At 35.2% G+C, this 21,716-nt stretch overlaps 1 protein-coding gene across 7 annotated transcripts in view; it reads left to right on the forward strand.

Annotated features, from left to right (window-relative positions):
- SLC35F5 (solute carrier family 35 member F5) overlaps positions 1-20,594 on the forward strand; it is a 36,512-nt gene extending 15,918 nt beyond the window's left edge. For all 7 annotated transcript variants that reach the window (XM_075757165.1, XM_075757161.1, XM_075757167.1 and 4 more), the window contains 9 exons: positions 1,423-1,504; positions 2,278-2,365; positions 2,933-2,997; positions 3,376-3,480; positions 3,961-4,120; positions 8,784-8,874; positions 11,804-11,958; positions 12,428-12,516; positions 13,473-20,594. In XM_075757165.1, the coding sequence (XP_075613280.1) occupies positions 1,423-1,504; positions 2,278-2,365; positions 2,933-2,997; positions 3,376-3,480; positions 3,961-4,120; positions 8,784-8,874; positions 11,804-11,958; positions 12,428-12,509 (828 nt within the window). In that variant the 3' untranslated portion in view covers positions 12,510-12,516; positions 13,473-20,594. The remainder of the gene's footprint in view (positions 1-1,422; positions 1,505-2,277; positions 2,366-2,932; positions 2,998-3,375; positions 3,481-3,960; positions 4,121-8,783; positions 8,875-11,803; positions 11,959-12,427; positions 12,517-13,472) is intronic.
- The last annotated feature ends 1,122 nt before the right edge of the window (positions 20,595-21,716 follow it).

Below are 21,716 nucleotides of genomic sequence, written 5' to 3' on the forward strand. Positions count from 1 at the left end.
TGTCCAGTGTTGGGTATGTGTGGTACTGCAAAATCTGGGGTTGTATGTATACAGGCTGTTAATAGCTGCAGTGAGACTGCATGAAGTAGGTAAATGTCACTATGACTTCTTTCTGGGCCATCGCAGAAAGAGTATCGTCTTATGTCTCACTGTGGCATTGTGCCCTCCAGTAGTATGAAGTTATCGTCCTTCAGCTCTGTGGAGGGCTGCAAGATTTACTTACAAATCTATTGGTTGCTGGTGTTTCTGCATTATGCCTCAGTTCTAGGGGGGTGGAGAGAGAGAATGGTGGCATGATTTTTGAGAGATAGTAAAAATGAGGAGAGCAGATCAGTGACAGCTTTTCCAGAAGTAGCTTCACTGGTACTGCTGAATACGTGTTATGTGCTGTGGACCCACCGCAGCTTTTCCTCAGGAAGTAGTGCTCTTTAAACATGTAAATAATATTAATAGTAGAAAAATGAGTACTGTTGATGCATGGACCAGAAAATGGTGATGTAATTTTCTGTGTGTATATGTAAAGAACATGCACACAGCAGCAAGAGAATAATAAAATAATAAGCCACTCATCAGTGATTTTGGAAGGAGAAAATAGGTTTTTTTAAAAAATATTTAAAATCCTGTGTGTCTGAGTATATTTTTATATATATACATATACACACACACACACACAGATTTTCTAGGGTAGAGTCCTCATGTTCAAAACAAATCCTGTTTGTGCTGTTTGTGGATGCTGCTAGCACTGGCATGTATATGTATTTCTTCTTGGACTGTATAAATACTTCCACCTAAGGCTTTAGAGAGAGTGGTAACTTCCCTAAGGATCTATCTGAGATCTTATTAATGAGATACCAATCAAGAAATGATAAAACACTTGATGTTTTATTCCTTTATGGAGGAATTAAGACATGAATCCTTACCAAATATTTTTGAGGTATTGAATGTAAGTGATGCTTGCATTTTAGGGTGGAGATGTGTGCCAATTTTAAGTACTCTGGTTAGCCAAATGAGGGTTTTTTTATGTCCTATGTATCTCTGAAATTTCTTTGCAGCCCTTGTGCAGTTATCATCTTGAAGCACTTGTGAAACAAGTTAAAAGTACCTTTAGTTACTATAGAATAGCTATCATAATGTCATTTTAATTATTTAATTATTAATAAGTTTTGAAGTATGTAATTTCAGTATTAAGCATGTAGTTGCATGTGGTTGGTTTGGGCCAGTTCTAATTTTGCAGTTGTCTTTTAATGTACCTGCCACTTTAATAGAAGTTGGAAATCTATTTGAGATAAAAGTCTTGTTCTGATTTTATTTTTGGATAAAAGGTTGGGTTTTTTTCTTTAAGTAGGATTTTATTGCACTGAGAAACTTAAACTCTGCTGTTACTATCTATATAATCACAAAATTATTTTTCTTTTCTCCCAGTGGTTCTTGGCAAATTTTTCTTACCAAGAAGCTCTGTCAGATACCCAAGTTGCCATAGTTAATATCTTGTCTTCAACCTCTGGTAAGTTTTATTTACACCATGAGATGCTCTTTATAACATAAAAATATTTTTGGTTACAGTGGACTTGTGTAATGATGTACCTGTGGTTTTGGATGAATAGTAATGCTTAAAGCCATTGAATATGTGCATTTAAAAATTTCATTATGTAATTGCAGGAGTTCAGGCTATCTTCATAATTCCCCTGCTTTTTACTTTTCAAGTTGGTGTGTGTGTACTTCTGCAGTTATGTCTGTGTATTAGAGAGATACATGAGTGTAATAGGTTTGATGGAAAGGTGGTATAACGTTTTATCAAAATAGATACAATTCAGAGTAAAGTCATCTTGCTAATTATTGGTTTTTAAAAAAATGGGTTTAGGAGTAAAGAACTTAAACCATATCATAAAGCATATGACTTGCTTTCCAGGTTTTATGCAAGGCTCTAATATGAACTTTATTTAAATTATGTGCCAGTCCATGTTTTGAGGAGTAACTTTTGTTATTTTATAAAATCAGTTTTAAAAGCACAATTACGTGATTTTTCACTGACTTCTCAGGCTTATTACAGTTCATTTTGTTAGTATGTCCGGCCTTTCTCAAAGTTGAGCATGTATTTGCTCACCTGAGGATTCACATCAGAAGGTGTTAGTTTCATAATAGTTCTGATTGAAATCAGGCATGCTAAGGTCAAGTAGTTAAGTATGTAAAATACAAAGAAGAAAACGTCTGTGCAGTTTTCTGAACAAACTAGTAGCAAAACTTGATTGTATAAACTCTTCTTAATTTCTCTTGCAGGGCTTTTTACTTTAATCTTAGCAGCAGTCTTTCCCAGTAACAGTGGAGATAGGTTCACCCTGTCCAAATTATTAGCTGTTATTTTAAGGTAAGATAATGGAATAGAACATTTGGTCAAAAACTCACTGATACAGTGAGAGGACAACTACACCTCCTATACCTGTGGTATCTGTGACAATATATGATACACTTGGCTTTCTAAAAAAATCCTTGTTTCACAGGTAAATTGAGCAAGTCTTTTTACATACTTCTTCATATCATGAACAATTACCAAACCTCATGCTCCTGTAAAATTAGATTAATCAAGTTTCTGTTGGAAGGATGTGAACTTACTTTCTTGTTGTTTAATTATGGTTTCTTGATTGTTGTGTAGATGGGAAAAAGGAAGAGGCTCAACATTCAGTGTTGTTAGGCTGTTTCATTAAATGCCTAGTGCATCATTCAAGGAAGCTAAAAGTGGGGGGGGGGTTTGGTTTTAGCTTATGATCAGGCCTTAGCAATAGAGAATTCCTTTTGGCTTTTCCAAAAGTGAGTTTTGATTAACTAAAAATACCTAAAAATAGAACTGTATTTTTGTATTTTGCTCTCCCTTTTTTTCTGTCTTTGTAAAAAAATTCGTGAGTTTAAGTAGCGTTTTGCATTTCTTTTTTGCTAGCATTGGTGGTGTGGTACTTGTTAACCTTTCTGGATCTGAGAAATCTGCTGGAAAAGATACAATAGGTATTTACTTATTTTTTTTTAATCCTACAATATGCAATGATGAGTACCATCTTTTGACAATACTAAGTAGGTCATCTAGCAAGCTATGTATTTCTTACTCATGTAACATTTCACAGTCTGGCTTTTTAGTTTCAACTTCTGAAACTGGATGTTTATGATGATTCCCCCCCTTGCCTACACCACCCCCAACCCCCCGTGTATATAGCTTAATCGTGAAAGTATTTACATTTCTGAGCTTTTTGCATTTTTCCACGCTTTTCATGTAGTAATGGATTCCGTAACAGTTTATCTCTGATCGTTTTAGGATAGATGTATGTTTAGGAGAGTTGATTCTAGTTTGTCATGTCTTAAATGCGTGCGTTTTTTTCTTCTTTGCAGGTTCCCTTTGGTCTCTTGTAGGAGCAATGCTGTATGCTGTGTACATAGTAATGATAAAAAGGAAAGTAGATAGAGAAGATAAACTTGACATACCAATGTTCTTTGGTAAGACTAAAAATAACTCTACTGAAAGTTTTAATTCAGTGGGTGATTAAATTGTTTGTTTTCAGGCACTGAACTGTATATGAGCGGTAAAGGGGCTCAGAAAAGCCAAGGAAGCAGAGAAAGCCTATTGTTCCCATGGTTATGAGTACTTTAGAGACTGGGTGTGTTAATTGTCTCTTGTTTACAGTCTCAATGAAAGATAACACTCCTGTAGGAACGCAGGCAGCCCCTTTGACTCAATGAATTTTATTTTATTTTTTAAAAATGTTTTCCAATTTCAAGCCTGTAAATATCTGATGTAATTGTTGTTTGTGAATTTCAGGTAAAGTTTCTTATATTCCTCTCCTTTGAAAGAGTTAAAACATTGCTTTGTTGCTGCTTTTATGTATGCATGTTGTCAAAATAACAGAGTTTAGCTGAGATTTTAGTTATGTTGAAGGATATTTATTATGATTTACTTAATACTGTTTTTATACTCAGGTTTTGTAGGGCTGTTTAATCTGTTGCTGCTGTGGCCAGGGTTTTTCCTGCTTCACTATACTGGGTTTGAAGCATTTGAGTTTCCCAATAAACTAATATGGATGTGCATTGTCATTAATGGCCTTATTGGAACAGTTCTGTCAGAGTTCCTCTGGTTGTGGTATGTATTGCATGCTTCATATATATTTCACACTAATTGTTTTACATGTGTTCTCAAATGTTGAGATGTCAAATTGTCTAGGTAGGATTTTTTTGCCCCCTTTTTTTTTAATTTTTTCTGTCCATATATGCAGTTTGAGACATAGGATGTCATTCATCATGTCATAATGTCTTGTTTAAAAGCAACAGCTAACTTTAAAAAGCAGGCGATGTAGTCTTGTAGTATTTATTAAGATACCATGCACTTAGCTCGTTCTAGAAGTAACATTTTAAGACAAAAAGACTTTGTGGTGCAGAGTTGCAGTAGTAGTAGGAGAACATGAATTTCTGTTGTAACAGTTCTTCAGTTTCCAAGGCCTTGTGCATGATGGATATATATGAGTCAGAATCCAGTATTCTGTAGTTGACGTATCTGTTTAAATCTTCAAAGACTTAATGAGCCAAATCTCATCAGAATGCATTAATCATGAAGAGATGACAATTCATAAATTAGCCTAGCTTTTGTTTAGCAATTTAATTATATGATAGTCTGGATAGGTTAGCAACAGAGGATTGAACATAAGACTTGTAGATGAATGGCTCAAAAGCTTTAGCAGACTTAAACCTTTGGGTAGCTGTTAAAAGGACGGTGTTACTCGAGAACTGTTTGGTAAGTCAGGGTTCCCAGCTTGAGAGAATTCTGGGGATCTGAGTTGCTTCTGGGCCAGCATTAGGTTAAAATAGGGGTGTAACAGAAAATTCTGCAAGTTGAAAAGTCCCATTTTATTCTGGAAACACTGAAGAAGATCTTCCCAAAAGAGACCCGCTTCCAGTGCAGTGTGGTTGCTCAGTGGAGGATGTGAGTTTCAGTGGTATGTTTTTGAATAGGTGTGGCAGTTTGAGCTTTTGCCTGAGGACCCTTGGCATGCAGCCTCTCAACTCTGGTAGAGAGACTGGAAAACCTCGTGGGATAGCTACTCTGAAACAGACACATCTGTAATTCTAGGATCCTAGATTCAGCAGCAATAGTACAACAAAAGATCTAGGTGGAGTTCCATGAAAACATTTTTGTGGGGTTTTTTGTTTGTTTTGGTTTTTCCAGATAAAGTTTAAAGTTTTGTAGGAAGCTTAATCATGATTTTTTTGGTTTATTGGCAAACACTTACACCAGTCCTAGTTATAAATGCATTGCAGCATATGTTCCTCTGTAATTTAATCTGTTTATTGATGGAATATTTTTGTGATGTTAATGCTATCCTGTAAGATTAGACTACAGTTCAGTATTAGTTGGTAAAAAGGTTAAGTTTAAACATAGGCAAAAATAACAAATAAACAAAAAAACCCCCAAAACCACCAAACTTGACTCTTGTCCCAAAATCAAATACTAGCTTAGGGTTAAGTACATGGCTGTGCACATGCTTTTTTATACACATGCTATTTGTATAATTATGCAGAATGATAATCCGTCAGAGCTATTTATATTTCCAGTTCCTTTTCCCTAGAATTTTGGACTAGGACTAATTTCAGAGTTTGTGCTGACATCATCCTTTTACCTCTTCAGCGTGCCACTAGTGTGGTCCTCTACTCTTTCTTTGGGACTAAATATCATCTAACCTACTTGTTTACTCCACCCAATCACATACTGCCAACTAAATAATGCAGTGGTAGATGTGTGGGGTTTGGGTTTTGTTTTAACCTGCTCATAAGTTTTCATTGGATTCTATACTGTTTATTCATTTGACTGTGGTGGGTTGTGCCCGCCAAAGCTGCTCTATCACTCCCTTCTTCAGCTTGACAGGGGAGAGAAAATACAACGAAAGGCTTGTGGGTCGAGATAAGGACAGGGAGAGATTACTCACCCATTACTGTCATGGACAAAACAGATTCAACTTAAGAAAAAAATAAAATCATCTAATTTCTTACCCATAGAAACAGAGTTGAATAATGAGAAATAAACCCAAATCTTAAAACACTTTCCTCCCACCCCTCCCTTCTTCCTGGGCTCAACTTCACTCCTGATTTCTCTGTCTCCTCCCCATCAGCGGCACAGGGGGACAGGGAATGGGGGTTGTGGTCAGTTCATCACACGTTGTCTCTGCTGCTCCTTCCCCCTCAGGGGGAGGACTCCTCATACTCTGCCCCTGCTCCAGTGTGGAGTCCCCCTCGTGAGAGACAGCCCTCCATGAACTTCTCCAACGTGAGTCCTTCCCACAGGCTGCAGTTCTTCACGAACTTCTCCAATGTGAGTCTCTCCCACAGGATGCAGACCTTCAGGAGCAGACTGCTCCAGCATGGGTCACAAGTCCTGCCAGTAAACCTGCTCCAGCCTGGGCTCCTTTCTCCACAGGGCCACAGGTCCCTGCCAAGAGCCTGCTCCAGCACAGGCTTCCCATGGGGTCACAGCTTCCCTCAGATGTCTCCACCTGCTCTGGCGTGGGGTCCTCCGTGGGCTGCAGGTGGAATCTCTGCTTCACCATGGACCTCCAGGGGCTGCAGGAGGACAGCCTGCCTCACCACAGTCTTCTCCACAGGCTGCAGGGGGATCTCTGCTTCGGCGCCTGGAGCACCTCCTTCCCCTCCTTCTGCACTGACCTTGGAGTCTGCAAAGTTTCTCACATATTATTCCTCTCTCTGGGTGCAAAAGCTACTATTTTTTTTTTTTTTTTTTTTTCCCCCCCCCTTCCTTCTTAACTCTGTTGTCCTAGAGGTGCTACCACCATCACTGATGGGCTCAGCCTTGGCCAGTGGTGGGTCTATCTTGGAGCCAGCTGGCGTTGGCTCTGTTGGACATGGGGGGGAAGCTTCTGGCATCTTCTCACAGAATCCACCCCAGTAGCCTCCCTGCTACCAAAACCTTGCCATGCAAACCCAAACCAATGGTGTTGTGGTGGACAGGTTAGTTCTAATTCAGAAGTAGTCAGTGCAGAGGTACAGAAGTATTCTCTTATGGTATAGAAGGGGATTTATAATACTGGGGAGGAAGTTTGCAAAAATGTAGAGTATCTAAAATGCTTTGTTTCCTTTCTGTTCCTTTCTCATCTGCATACATTTTTCTTTGTTTTAAAGACAGAACAATGCAAAGTGATTGCAAATATCCAAACTAGTAATTTTTGCTTGGCTGAAAGTCAGCCTTATGGGAGGACCTAGTGGCTTGGTTTAGGAGTACTCTTCTAGTTTAGAGAAACACATGCATGAAGTAATGTTCCAGCAAATGTTTTCCAAACGTGTGTTCAAATCTTTGTGTTTAAAAGGTTTTAACAAACTTCTGTGAGTTGAATTAGAATAGTATTTTCTTCAGTGAGTCATATTTCATGAATATAGTTTCAGTGATGCTGCATCTGTTTAATTTTTACAGTAACCAGAATAAAGATTGAGTAGGTAAAAAACAAATTTCAAAATTCTAACAAAAATTGCAACTGTAAGATTTTTTTTTTTTTCCCTCCTTTAAAATTAGTTGTGTGTGGAACTGACTGCAGTTCCACAAAAAAAGCATAGCATAGCTGGTACTGTTTTCAGTATTTGTCAAGGATGAGAATTGCCTTTATCTTAATAAATAAATAAATTCTGGATTCCTTTTGAAATAAGAGGCTGACTCAGTAGCAAATTCAAATTCAGCATTACTGAATTTGAATTGGGTAGATACTCCTTTGTATTTATTTTCTTCATATAATAAATAGCCTGTTTCATAGAGGAGTATTTGCTAATAAGCTTCACTATGCTTGGTAACTTTTGGCTTGGTCAATCATAAAATGGGAATTGCAGTTTTTTATATTGGATGTTTTGCTCTTCACGTGGTATCAAAATGGCTCAGGCTAGTCATGTTTTAATATAAACCTAAGGCTCTAAATGAAATGCCAAGGATCTCAAGAGCTCATGTGTTCTTTTAGGTATGTCCTACATATATTTTGAGGTTGTCTATTATTATTTTTTTAAAAAAACTTCATTCAGTAAATCAGTCATTTGCAAACTAAATATGACTTGCAAAGGAATTTGGAAAAAAGGGTCAGTTTTCTGTGGCTCTTTGAGTACTACTCTGACATATGCATGTAGTTTTGTTGTAATAATTACAATAAATTGTAATGTCTTTTTGTGACTCAGTGATCTAGAGAAGTCTTAACGATTTCGTTCCTGTTTAGGAAATCTGATGAGACCACTTGTAGAATGTAGAGAAGTCTTACTGAGACTCCAAAGAGTGATTTCAAGGGTGTATTTTTAGTGAGATTTAAAAAGCACAGTCTATTAATTTAAGAATTTGTCAATTTGTAAAAAGTATTTTTCTTTTTGGGTAGGATTTCTAGACATCAGTAACCTTTCCTTTTTAATTAACCAGATTGGGGCAAAACATTTAATTGCTCTAAGATGGTATTAAACTATTTTAAAATGGAAACAAAATGCAGATTTTTCTAGGTGAAGTCACTACATGTAAAGTAGTGAATTTTCCATCATCTCGAAAGGTTTGCATGGGAATTAAACCTCGCTCCAGAAGACATCAATAGTCTAGTTAAGAGTTCTCTGGAGTTTTAGAGATTTATGATAGTTTGTGAGTATCTCAATTTTTGATTATTAAAACAAACAATGACTAACAGTTAAGCTTGATCAAATACCATCTGCAGTTTGATGTATTACTTTAGTTGTCTTTTAACTTTTAAATAAGACTTCTATTGTTATTTTTATTTATCTTCTAGGGGCTGCTTTCTTACCTCATCACTGATAGGCACACTTGCGCTAAGCCTTACAATACCTCTGTCCATAATAGCCGACATGTGCATGCAAAAGGTAATGTGCTACTAAGTTTTGAGCATTATTAACAGAATTTCTTTGAATTCAATGTCAGTGTTATTTTTAATGATGTGTACATATATGGGAGTAGAATTATGTGCCAGGTAATGTGTTTTCTGGGCTGAAAATAGTGAATTGGTCAGCATTTGAGCACCTTGGCCTCAATACAGTTTGTTACTGAAATGCAAGAAGTTCTTTACTCAGATGATAAATCTTTATATGAATTAGGAAGCAGTTTAATCATGTAATAGTTTGTCTGAAAATGATATCAATAAAAATGGGCAAAACTGGCCAAACTTAAAACTAGCTATACAATACGTCATCTGAAATTTTGAGTAGACTGGTGGTCTTTTTCTTCCAGCTGCTGCTTGCTTACACTGCTTTGATGTTCTTTTGAGTCTTGTAGCAAATGCAGTTATGCTTAGTTTGTAAGCTCTGTGCAAATAGAAGTGCGAAGTATGAGAAGGGAAAACTTCTGACTGCCTAGAGCATAGGTAAATTGAGCATTCTCTGAGTAATAGCTACACTGAAGCAAGTGAGGTTCGTGCATTATCTGTGGTGGTTCAATTTATGACTTGTTTTCAATCATTATATTTGAATTTTTCTTTTGAGGTTTGTACTTGTTTCTACAAGACTGACGTATATACAGTCTTGCACTTAGAATGTTTCCTGCCAAAAAGAAGCTTTATTGCTCAGTGTTTTCACAAGCAAAGTGTAAATTCTAATGAGAACTTTTTGACTTCTGAAGTTTTCTGGCAGGCATGTAAAAATAGGGAAAAAGCCCCACAGAACTTGTATTTTACTTTCACTTAATGTCACTGCAGATTTTAGAAAATAAAGTGGAAAAAATAGAAGGTTAAAAATAAAAAAGGAAAGTCAAATTGGAAAATAAAAGGAGAGTCAAACACTGAATAAATATTTGTGTAATGAACATGTGAGATACAGTATGTTTCATATTAGCTGAATATTTCAACATGGAAATACTGCAAAACCTTACAGTAATTCCAACAATAATAAAGCATTCGTTGGTAAGATAACTGTATTTGTGTTGCTGTTAAAGTATATGCAATATATACTTGGGACATAAATTGTAACAAGAAAGTAAGTAACTAATGAGAGCTATTGAGGAGACAAGGGAAAGAAATCTATAGACTTCTGCCCCAAAAATTTACTTTAGTAAGGTGGAATTAGGTTTATATGAGCTAAAGCTGCTAGCAAAAAATAAGAATTTTGTATGTATATATGTATGCATCTATACATATTTAATAGATGTACATGTCTACATGCAAATATATTTTTAGAGATACGTGTGTGTGTGTGTATATATATAGTTACGTATATCGACATATGAAAAGCTTAGGTTGTCTTCTGATTCATCTAAACTGTCCCCTGGAATACATTGAAAAATGGAATATGCTTTTCTAATTCTTAGTAAAGTATTTCATCTGTAGGCTATTTAATCTGAGTAAACACAGATTTCAGAACTTTTAAAAATATATTCTTCATGTACTCATGCAATATCGAGGCATTTGCAATAGCAGAAACATCTTTAAGGCTCTGTTGGATGACTTTCAGTTGATGTTGGTAACGCAAGGGCAAGTTACATGTCTCATTTTTTTTAAGAAAGAAACTGCTAGTATTAGAAGCACAAACGAGTGACCCTAATTAAAGGCAAACTCCTGTAGACTTTGAGGTTGGTTGTACAAGTATATTTGTGCAAGTATGTTTCTGTCATACAAACATCAAAATATCCAAACCTGAGCCCTGTGCTCACTGAAGTTTCAGGTATCTGAGTTAGGCTGATTGAAATTTAAGCTTCCAACTTCAAGCTTTCCAGTTAAGTGTTTCTGGTCAGCCTTATCTTTACACCATATTTCAGCTTTCTTGAAAGGAACCTACATAAGAATGCCACTGGCATGGCTAATAATGTAAAGATTACAATATGAATATATGCAGTCTTTATATAACTGTCAAATGGTGTAGTAATTATACAATATGCAAAATTACTAATGTTCTGGGTCTTTATTATTCTCTAATAATCTGAGTCTTAAGAAATTACAACGAAATTTTTAACAAGTATTTAAATATTTCTTTTGGTAACTTATCTGTGTATGAATTTCCATTAGAAATCAGCAAGGATAACATAAGGCTCTAGCAATTGCAGTTTATCAGATTTTTGAGAGTGCGAGGTATCAATACTGGATCTTTCTTCTCTTAAGTCTTCAACTTTGGAAATTTTCTCCACGAGAGGGAGCAGTGCTTATGGGTCATTGTTCTGGTCTTGTTCTTGCACCCTTGATTTCTCTAGCCTTCTGTAATTTTAAGCATTAAAGTCTCATATGGTCACTTCTGAATGTAGGACTAGATGGATACAAGTAGTAGTATAGATACAAGTAGAATTTAGTTTAAATTCAACAAATAGTGTGCCCTGCTTTTTTTTTTTAAATTAAAAAGAGAATTATTGTAAATTTCCTGTAGCATAGTCTTTCTATGGGCATTGATTTCAGAAGGTACCGTTCAGTGACAGTATATTCAGAGTGAATAAACAAGTCTTTCAGGTGAGATCTCTTTTTCAAAATTTTTGAAGTGTCTGGGTGACTTTCTCATTGGTACCAGACAGACAGTTAAAAGCTAAAAATGAGACTATTTGGAAAAAGCAGTCCTCACCTACACTCAGCGCAAAACAAACAATATATTCCATTGTAAAGAATGGATCAGTGAAGAAAGGTTATTTGTTTATTAGAAGTACCAGTGGTTATAGAAATTGTACCAAATAACTTAGAGAAGAATTTGTAGTATTTCACCCAATTTAAAAGAACTGAAACATCGTTTCAAAGTCACAATAATAATTATTACAAATATACAGTATCCAATTTTTTTTTTTTTTTTAACTTTTGAGTGAATGATGTTTGTGTTTTAATTCCAGGTGCAGTTTTCCTGGTTATTTTTTGCTGGGGCAGTTCCTGTATTTTTTTCTTTTTTCATTGCAACTCTGTTATGTCACTATAACAACTGGGATCCAGTGATGGTAGGAATCAGAAGAATTTTTGCCTTTATTTGTAGAAAACATCGAATTCAGAGGTAGGGGAGTCACAAAGTATAATCCTAACTCTTCTTTAGCCTTTCCAATAGCCTATACTCTTTTATAAGCCACAGTACACATGCTGTATTTATTTTTATCTAATTTTATGTTCAAGTGTATTGAGGCGTACTGATTTCTTAATAGTAGTAGTTGCCAGTCCATTTACTAATCTATGTAATGCTCAGAAAATGGAAAGATGTGAAGTCTGTTTGCCTTACAAAAGAAGTTTCCTAGTGGCTGTAACAGTTTTCTCTTCTTTTTCCCTTAATGCCTCTCTGATAATTGCTGTAGCCCAAACGTGCACTGAAAATTTTGCAAACTTGAGTATACTTTATGAAGTTCAGGGGTCTTTTGTATGTTTTTAATGGCTGCAGTTCAAACAACTAGCATACTTAGTATTTATGTTGGCTTCGTAACAATCAATTTAATAGGACTGTATAACTTTTAAATAAATTTGTTTCTTTTAAGAATGCCAGAAGAAAGTGAGCAGTGTGAAAGTCTCATTCCTATGCATAGTGTTTCACAAGATGGAGACAGTTGCTGTTCATAGACAAAAGGTATGCTTAATAAACTTCAAACGAGAGAGAAAAGTGAGGATTGGTTTTCATGGTGGCATTTCTGTTCTATAAGCACACATGTTTACAGAGCATCCAGTTAATCTTGTTCCATATTGATGGATAGTTTTGAACAGTATCTTCAAAATAATAATTATTATTATTCATTATTGCGCATTATTCTCCCGTTGATACAGTTTAAGCTTAGTCAATGGTTTTGAAATTTAAAGTAGGTTTTTTTTCACTTAAGAGTGTTACAACATTCATCAAAAGTTGGACCTGAGTCAATAAACCAGAAGTGCCATGCAACTTCTTGGTATGTATGATGTGTGTGGAAGAGATCTGAAGTAATTATTTCACCCTCGTTAATGCTATTGAGGTCTCGGTTTGGGCTATTGCAGTTCATGAAAAACATCAACCATTGAAAGAAGCTTAGAGGACATGACCAGACTTTACCATTATGGGTCTAGAAAATGGGAAGGAGTCCTTGTGTTTGTCGTTGACAAGAATTAAGTTTTTAAATTGCATTATATATTTGGGAAAATATTTCTCATGATAAGGATAGGGAAACTAAAGTAGAATAGCTAGGGAGTTTGCAAAATACCCTCTAAGAGGAGGTTACACAAGCCTCTAACAGGCACATTACGTGGTTTGTTGATACTGTCTTGGAGGATAAAGATAGATGTAATTTGCGACTCTCTGAGCCCTATGCTTCAGGGCTTTAGTTTTCAAATAACGCAGAATTGCATGTTAAGTATATTTTTGTTTTCCAATGTTGCACAAATCTAATAACAAAATTAAAAATATTCTAACTAAAACAGTAGCTGTGATGTCTTAAGCTTAAGACACACAAGTTATTTCCTTAATTATTAAGATGGAAACAAATACAAATGGTGATACCTTTTTTGTAATCTTTAATTATGTAGCCCTGATAATTTTTTTTCTTTTTTTCTTCTTAGTTTAAAAATGGAATGATGCCCAGCAAAGAGACAATCTTCTGGAAAAGTCCCTAAGGAATCATGTTTCAGTGCCTATTCTGAATTTGTAGTAAAAATAAGAAGTTTCAGTTCTTTTGAAACTCTAAACTTTTCCTCTTTCTTGCTTTCATCTGGTTTTATAAATGAACAAATTGACTACATGCCTACCACCATAGGGAGTCTTAGTCCATCTGAGCAACCAACCTGCCTTATAATACTGAGCTGGCGAAGTTACTTGACAAAATCAAGAAAACAAATGCTGTTAAGTGATTTCTTTCTTTTTTTAAATTCACAATTTTGTTAAATGCTGGACAATATTATTTTTAAAAAATACTTTCAAATGAGTTATGTAAATAAGTTTGCAGGTCATCAAGTCTTACAGGCTTTCAGATGAAAAGCTAAATAGATATGTTACCTGTAGTAGGTACAAATTAACTTTTTTATGTTGTATAAACTATTTGCATATTAATAGAAGAAAATAGAAAAATAATTTATTAAGTACATTCTTGTAATTATTGAGGCAGGATCTTTGTACGGTCCTGGAACACTACATATATATTGGTTTATGCCATTTTGAGAAGCCTTGTAATGGCAATGGGTGCCAATGTTTAAAAATCTTTTGTTACCTAACAATCTGGAATGTTTGAAGTTTTAGAGAATGGTAAAATATTTTTAATTATAGTACAGTTGGGTGTACATTCTCAAAATCAATGTTTGTTTGAAACAGACTGATTCTGTAATCCATTCTTATTCCCAATTATCTAACATGGAAAACTAAATTTGAAAATTTTCACATGTATAGCTGCCAAGTTATAAAAGAGATCAAATTAATTGTGAAAGTTTTCAGTCAATGGGTTGGCGCTACAGTAATCTGCTAAACAATCTGAAAGATAAAGGTGTTTGCATTGATTTCCCAGTTGCATTAATAAATTTATTCTAAAATTGATCATTTTCCTTATAACTTGTATCTTCCACTGTAGTGCTTCTTTCCTATTTGATTCTGAAAAGTTATGAATAATTATATTCAGGAATATTTGAAATTAGTGCCATTTTCCAACTTCTGGCCTATAAGACACATTAAAGTTAATTTTGGCTTTTGATGGATTTTAATTTTTTGTAATGAATGTAGGATGGATTTTCAGCCAACAGTATTCTCTTCAACATGACAAGATTATTAATAATGTAAGGTACTTCTACTATCCTTCCACACAAATACAGAAGGATGACGTAACACAAATGCCTTTTCATGTTTTGACACTCGGTAATGATCCTTCCAAAAGAAATTTTGGTGGTTTGCTGATACAACTACTAGACAAGAGGGAATGCAGGAAAGCAATATGCTTAGCTATACATTTAGAAGGATTGATTAGCAACCAGCTAGAATTTAATGTAAAAATCTGTAAGTAGAGAAAGAAAAAAAATATTAAACCAGGGGCTATTCTGGTCAAATATTGCACCTTTATAAAATTTTTCCTTCCAATTTTTAATACTGGCTTACACTACAAGTTTCAGTGATCTGAGACATCTCTTTAAGATGAGATAGTAAGTCCTCCTTTGGATACCTGAAATAGGAATAGAAAGAAAAAAAACCCCAAACCCACAACAAAACCACAAACCCAAAACAAACAAAAAAGTTTATTAAACTTATGTAGGCATTTTGAGAAACATCACATTTCAATTCTCAAACCCCACAAGTAGAGGGGATGAAAATGCAATATGTAAAACTAGTTTTACATTTGACTTTGGTAGAATTTGCAGGATTTTTTGGTAAGTGGAGTTTCCTTAGCTGTTGGGGGTTTTTTATGGATTTTTTTTTTTTTCTTCTAAATTATGACAAATTAGAGGATGTTAGCTTCAACTTTTTTTCCAAGAAGTAGTGTTAAGGCCTAATAGCAATAAAAAACTAATGTCTGTTTTCAATTAATGATATGTTTCAATGAGATCATACCAGATATATAATACCAGGCATTAATTACAAATTTGAATCATGTGGGACTTGTGACATCAGCAAACTAAGCCTGGGAAAACTGAGTTTGCTTTCACATGGGCAATTACAGGGGTTTTTAGTGAAATAGTCTACTACCGTCTTTTGCAATTGGTCAGACTGATAGAATTGGAGCTGGAATGTATAATGGACAATTGCTATTCATATTTGTGCTTACATTCATGGCTTAAAGTGAAACATCATCATAGTCTCCCATGTATATGACTTCTGTTAACTTGCATTATTCATTAGTTTGAGAGGTTAAGGAAGTAAGCATTAAGAGAATGTTTTTCTGTGTCTGACCCCAGGAATGTTGAAGAATGTTTAGTAAGCTCAAAGTTAGGGCTTTCCCACTGGTTTTGTTTTTTAACAAAAACGTGTTAGGTTTTTTTTGGTAGATATTTAATATTTTAATCTCATGGCACTAGGTAGCTTGAGCAGTCTTTTTGCATTAAATTACAGTTCTTTAAAGAATAAGAAACAAACTGTCCTTCCTGAAAGGATTTTTAAACAGTGGTGCCCCTGTAGTTACAAGAAATGTGTTACAGTTTTAATTACAGAAGCTATGACATGTAACATTGTTCCTGCATTTAATAGAATGTGATGAGGTTTTTTCTATAAAATCTTGTGATTTTTAGTACAATAATATTTTATAAATATAATGTCTAATTTGAAATGTAAATTGCGTAGCTCTCTAATGGGTGCTTGGTAAATGCACAAGAGATTTAGCTTTGATTCTCAGGTACCTCTGACGTAATGGAGACATGCTGGGTTTTTCTTTCTCATTACACAACTGGAATGTGAAGGAGCTCTCTCGTAAATGCGTTACCTCTGTGTGCTAGCATAAATTGTCATTGCTCTAACTATTTCAATTTGGGAATGTCTTTATTCTGATTCTTGTAGGAAGCACATACACTTTAAAAAAACAGTGAATTTTTATTTCAAGCATTTCTTTCAATGTCATTAGATGCTTAAGGAACAGTGATTTCCCATGCCTACAAAAAGGCAAATGAATACTACATGTGTTGCTCTGTCAAATAGTTGAACTAATTCCTGTAATCCTCTGAGACAACCAACAATTTCTTCTGTGTGTGATTGAGGTTTTGGAGCTGTTTGAGTTTTATATATGGAGGAAATTATGATTATTTGCCAAATGCCATGTAGCATGCCTTCACTTTTAGGGTTTTGGCGAGTCTTGCGTAGTTTGAAGTACAGGGTACTGCACTCCAGGACAAAGAGAAAGAAGGATTTCAGTTTTTCTGTCTACTTTCTGTTAGGTTTCAGTCATGCTGAAAATGTGTTCATTATGAGGGGCTGCTGTAGATGTAATGCTAATTCAGCAAAGGACTGAAATACGTGCAACATCAGTACTGAACAATTGCTTAGAAAGTACGGGGCACATGAATGCTACTGAAGACACCGAGGGCCCGACGTTTCTGTGGCCCAGTGTGTGCTGCATCTTGCTTGTTGGCTTTTGGTCTGTGGAAATCCGTGTAAGGAGGTGGGGGCTGTAGTACATGACTGATGTGGCTTGTCATGGGCTGGGGCTGGAGTGGGCTGCACACTGTGACTCAGAAGCAGGGAGGCTAACGCACTGCCCAGTTGTCTCACTGTGGCGGCACAAATGCTTTGCAGAAATAGGGTGTTAAGCAGGAGTATTCTTCAAATGACAAACGATGGAGCCGCATGTGATACTTGACCTGGAATGCTGGTATATGCATTGTATACCTCCTTGGAATGTACTAGCAAAAATAGGAGAGCCTGCAAATTACTTTTCTTAGTGTGTGCTGTTGTAATTGTCATTCTCTTTCACGATACTCATTGTGCCTAGGTACAGCTATTCACAACTATGATTGCTTTAAATAAGGTGGTAAAATGATTTCTTTGTAATTCTTGGTTCCATCTCTCTCTGTGTTGAATGTTACCATTCCTATTCCCTACTAAAAGATCCCCCTGTCTTAGAGAAATTAAGTTACTGAGCTAAGCTATCAGAGGAGAGGGGAAACCAGTTGAATTTTAGACATAGTTTATGGACACACTCTCAAATTTCATACGAAAATAGGCTTTGGTAAGGCAGAGTGTTTGTATGTTTGTAAATGAAGTTAAGAAGCGGCATACTCAAAAATCAAGAAACAGAAACTAATGTTAATATCACAGTGTTGACTTATATGGCTAACTGTAGGATGGTACTTTTAATCAGTTTTCTTTATTTGGGATAAGTTTTGAGTTGGTTACCATTTCTGTTATGGCTGTCATATGTAGTGTCTGCAATTTAATAGTTATAACTGCAGTAGTATTTAAGTCTTGGTTCATAAACAATTGTTATGCATGTGTCGTAAGGTTTTGGGTTGTTGTTTTTTTTTTTTTTTTTTGTATCCAGGATTGCGTTAATGCTGTATTTTGTTTTACATGGTTATTGCAGGGCTTGATTTCTCAGGGAAATACGGATGATACCATGCGTGGTGAGAGCTGATAACTAGTTCCTGCTTTTAAAATTGTTACAAACATTTTCAGGTTTCACTCGAACATTTCACATCATGTAACTTTCATGTTGAACTTCCTTAGGCTTATCAGGTGAATCACGATGAGAATGTTAAGAGCTTTTAAAGGTGTTAATAAAATATACTCTGCCCAACACTTTGTTACTTTTTGGACAAACGTCCATTCTAAACTGTTGCTGCAATCTGTGTGTGGTTTTCTATTTATTGTACTATGCACCATACAACTTGTTACCCTGCTGATTTTGAAGCTGCAGTTCTGGCTTGACAGTGGCATTAACTTTCAGGGTTAGGCAATGCTATAGTAATGCATAATCTGATTCTGGGGTAGAGTACCAGCATATATCTTCTAACATTATATATATTCATTTATATCATTACATTTTTACAAAATCTGTTCACTTTGGGGATTTTTGTTTGTTTTTCCAGTAACCAAAGTTACTTTGGCTAGACAGGTATTTAATCCAAAGCCCGTGAGAGTCATAGACAGCATTAATAAAGTAAAACTTTATTGAAAAGAAACCCCGCAGTCAGGTTGACCTTTATGCTTTTGCAGTATTTCTGTCTGCAGCATAGATTTGGAGTGGTTTGCTTTAAGACTTCAGTAATATAAATTTGAGGGACTTTAGTGGTGGTAAAAATGGTAAACGTACCACTATAACTGGTCACAAAAAAGTATTTCCCTATAGGCAGCATGCAGCTTAATTATTTAGAAGGCGAATTTGTCTTGCTACATGACTTTTCTCATGCTACTGATTTTAAAGAAATGTTAACCACTTCACTTAGTTGTATAAGTCTAAGAGATTTTTTTTTTTTTCCAATAATGAGAATATGTGATCATAGTCATCAGCCTGGAGGATCAACTTCCTTTTGATGATTTCTGATTTGACATTTCCATTCACTTTGCAAAGAATCCAACAGGGCATTTCCTCTTTAGGTAAAGCTACTGTATTTTGACTGCCCTGGTTCTCTATTGTTAGAAATCCAACATAAAACATAAATGTAACATACAAATGTGACTCTTAGTTATCTGTGTTCTCACTCTCCTCTGAGGTTAAGTATTGCATCATTACATCTGGTATTAGTAGGTAACCAGACCGTTTCTGGAATGTCTACCATGATGTGGAATGCATCCAGAATTTTATCTAGTTTTCACTTCCTACTTTTTAAAAGCATAAAAGGCTTTTCTCTGAGGATTTTAGTAGAAAGCAGCTGTTTAGTTCTACAAGTGCAGAGTTCTTTAAGTCCATCTCAGTTGATAAAGTTGCATTCAATGTTCTTTTTATTTTTTAATGAACTTTTGACTGTTTTGTCAGGTAAGGTGCACAAAGTTTGTATATGTTCCACAGAAGAAAAATGACTGGACACTGGAATGGCCTCGGAAATAATAATTCACAGATGTTTCTATAGTTCTTCAAATATCTTCCTGAAGTTTTTCCATAGGTTTGTTTTTTGGTTTTTTTTTAAATCCCAACCAAACAAACCAAAAAACCACACTTATCAAGCTGAAGGCAATTAGCCATTTAGCATAGAACTAATTTTATGCAAATGACTGTTTTCATTAGAGATATCCTTCAATATATTACTGATGTTGCCAGCCCACAAGTCTTTCCTTCCTTGTGTTACAGGTGATGCTTCTGTTCTACCTAAATCTGACCTTTGCATGTCAATTAAACTAGTTCCTCTACTAGCATGCGTAATTTCTAAAGTATTTTTAGAATCTCCTTTTTCTTCTAGTTAGGGGAACAGCAGGGGCTTTCCAGCCAAACAGTATCCCTTTCCTACTGGAGAAGGAAAAAAAAACCCTTTAAAAAAAATAAAGCAAAAAATCTTAATTGAAAATAAAGAATCTTACTCAGCAGCATATGGGATGAGCTGTAAAATCATTGGGCTAGTTTCTTACATAGCCTAATTACATACAGGCAATAGTGTACTGGATTGATCTCTCGTTGATCTTGATTTAATATAGAATGTAGCTATTTTAAATAATCATTTCATACTGAAGCTCAATGCTTACATTGAGCCCTGTGATTGTTAAAATACATATTTGGAGAGGGTACATACTTGAGGAGTTTCTTCTGGTTTTAGGGGGTTTTTTGTGAAGTGTTACAAAGTCCCACATACAGTCCAGTTACAAATGAATGCTCTATTAATTGAAAATCATGAGAGACTGTTTACACAAAGCTATATTGAAAGCTTAGCCAGTTGTTAATATTATCTGGATGGAATTGGAGAAGTGTAATGAGTGCGCGATACAACTTTCAGCATTGTACAGCTGAAAGGGTCCTTGTAATGACTTAAAATTTGTATAAGTTCTCTTTGGAGTGGGTATTAGTACAACAAAATTGTTTATGAAACTTTTTGTTTAGTTGTTTAATCAGATCCATCTGTGAAACTTCTGAAGCTTGTGTGCATTAAAAAATGCACAAAACCAATTGTTAGTAGTTTTGATGGTCTTTTTGGCATTACAGTTTGTGCTCAATTTCAGTGAATTCTGAATAACACTTTTAAAGCAGAAGCTGCTTTAACCGAAGAACTTTCAACTGAAGAAGACTTTTGTTGGCATGAAGTCTGTACGGTTTGCTAATAGTTTGGATGTTCCGAGAGCACAGCTAGTTTCAGGTATATACCCTCTATGAAACATCTTTATGCATAATCTTTTAACCATTTTCCTTAGTGAGACCAGAACGTGAATTGCTGATGTGTATTGCATTTGCACTTAAATACCTGATTTCAGAGAGTGTTAAACCTTGATCTATTTTTGATAAAAAAGAAATGTAGCATTTTTATCTAATTTCCATTTAATGATAACTATATTCATGCAGAGAAAAACATATAATCATGGCTTGATGCAGTGATTTTAAGCCAAGAAAACAGCAGGATGGCAGTAGTAAATCTGAAATGAAGATGCATGTCTCTTCAGAAACTCTGGCTTCTGCTTTCTTCCTTCCTTCTCTTTACCAAATTGGTGTCTCCATTATTCCAGAATTACATAGGTGAAGCAAGGACCAGAACTTTTACCCTTCATTTTTTAAAAGTGAACATTGGCTTTTGCCTGGAGTGTCTTTGTCCTGTCATTTCTGAGGCAGGGGTCGGTTAAATGAGGCAGGGGTCAGTTAAATGAGACATATAGAATAAGTATTTTTAATTAAAATCAGATTTAAGCTATTAATTACTTTGAAATTCTCTATATTAATAGAGATCTAATGAATGGAAATTAAAGGCCTATATTGCAAATATTGAACAGTTCTTATATATTTTTGACAAAACCAGTATATATATATATGAATATTTGAAACATGCGTAAAGGTGAAAATTGGAAAATTGTTCTTGTGTTGATAGGTTTATAAGTTGAAATTCTTAATATCCAATACCAAAACCCTATCAAAGGGCTAATGAAAAGAAAATGTAATGTATTCTGGTGAACAGCCTGTGTAATACAATTGATGGGTGTGATTTTTTTTTTCTGTATTATATTTATTGTATGTAAGTAAACAATAAAGATTCTAAATCTTACTTTTCTTAACAGGAATTAGTATTTGGTTGGGGTTAATGCTTAATGTGTTTTATACCATCAGTTAAGAAAAAATGAATGGTCACTAAGGGTGGGCTGCCTTGGGAGAGTAGCGTAGTGGTAAAAAGATCTTGAACTGACCCACTTAATTCCCTTCTTCCGCCCTTAAAAGTGAGTCTCAGGATGTCTCATTTTACCTGAAGTCAGCCAAGATGCCAAAAGGTTATAAT

Source organism: Balearica regulorum, chromosome 6 (genome assembly GCF_011004875.1).
Source record: "Balearica regulorum gibbericeps isolate bBalReg1 chromosome 6, bBalReg1.pri, whole genome shotgun sequence".
NCBI lineage: Eukaryota > Metazoa > Chordata > Aves > Gruiformes > Gruidae > Balearica > Balearica regulorum.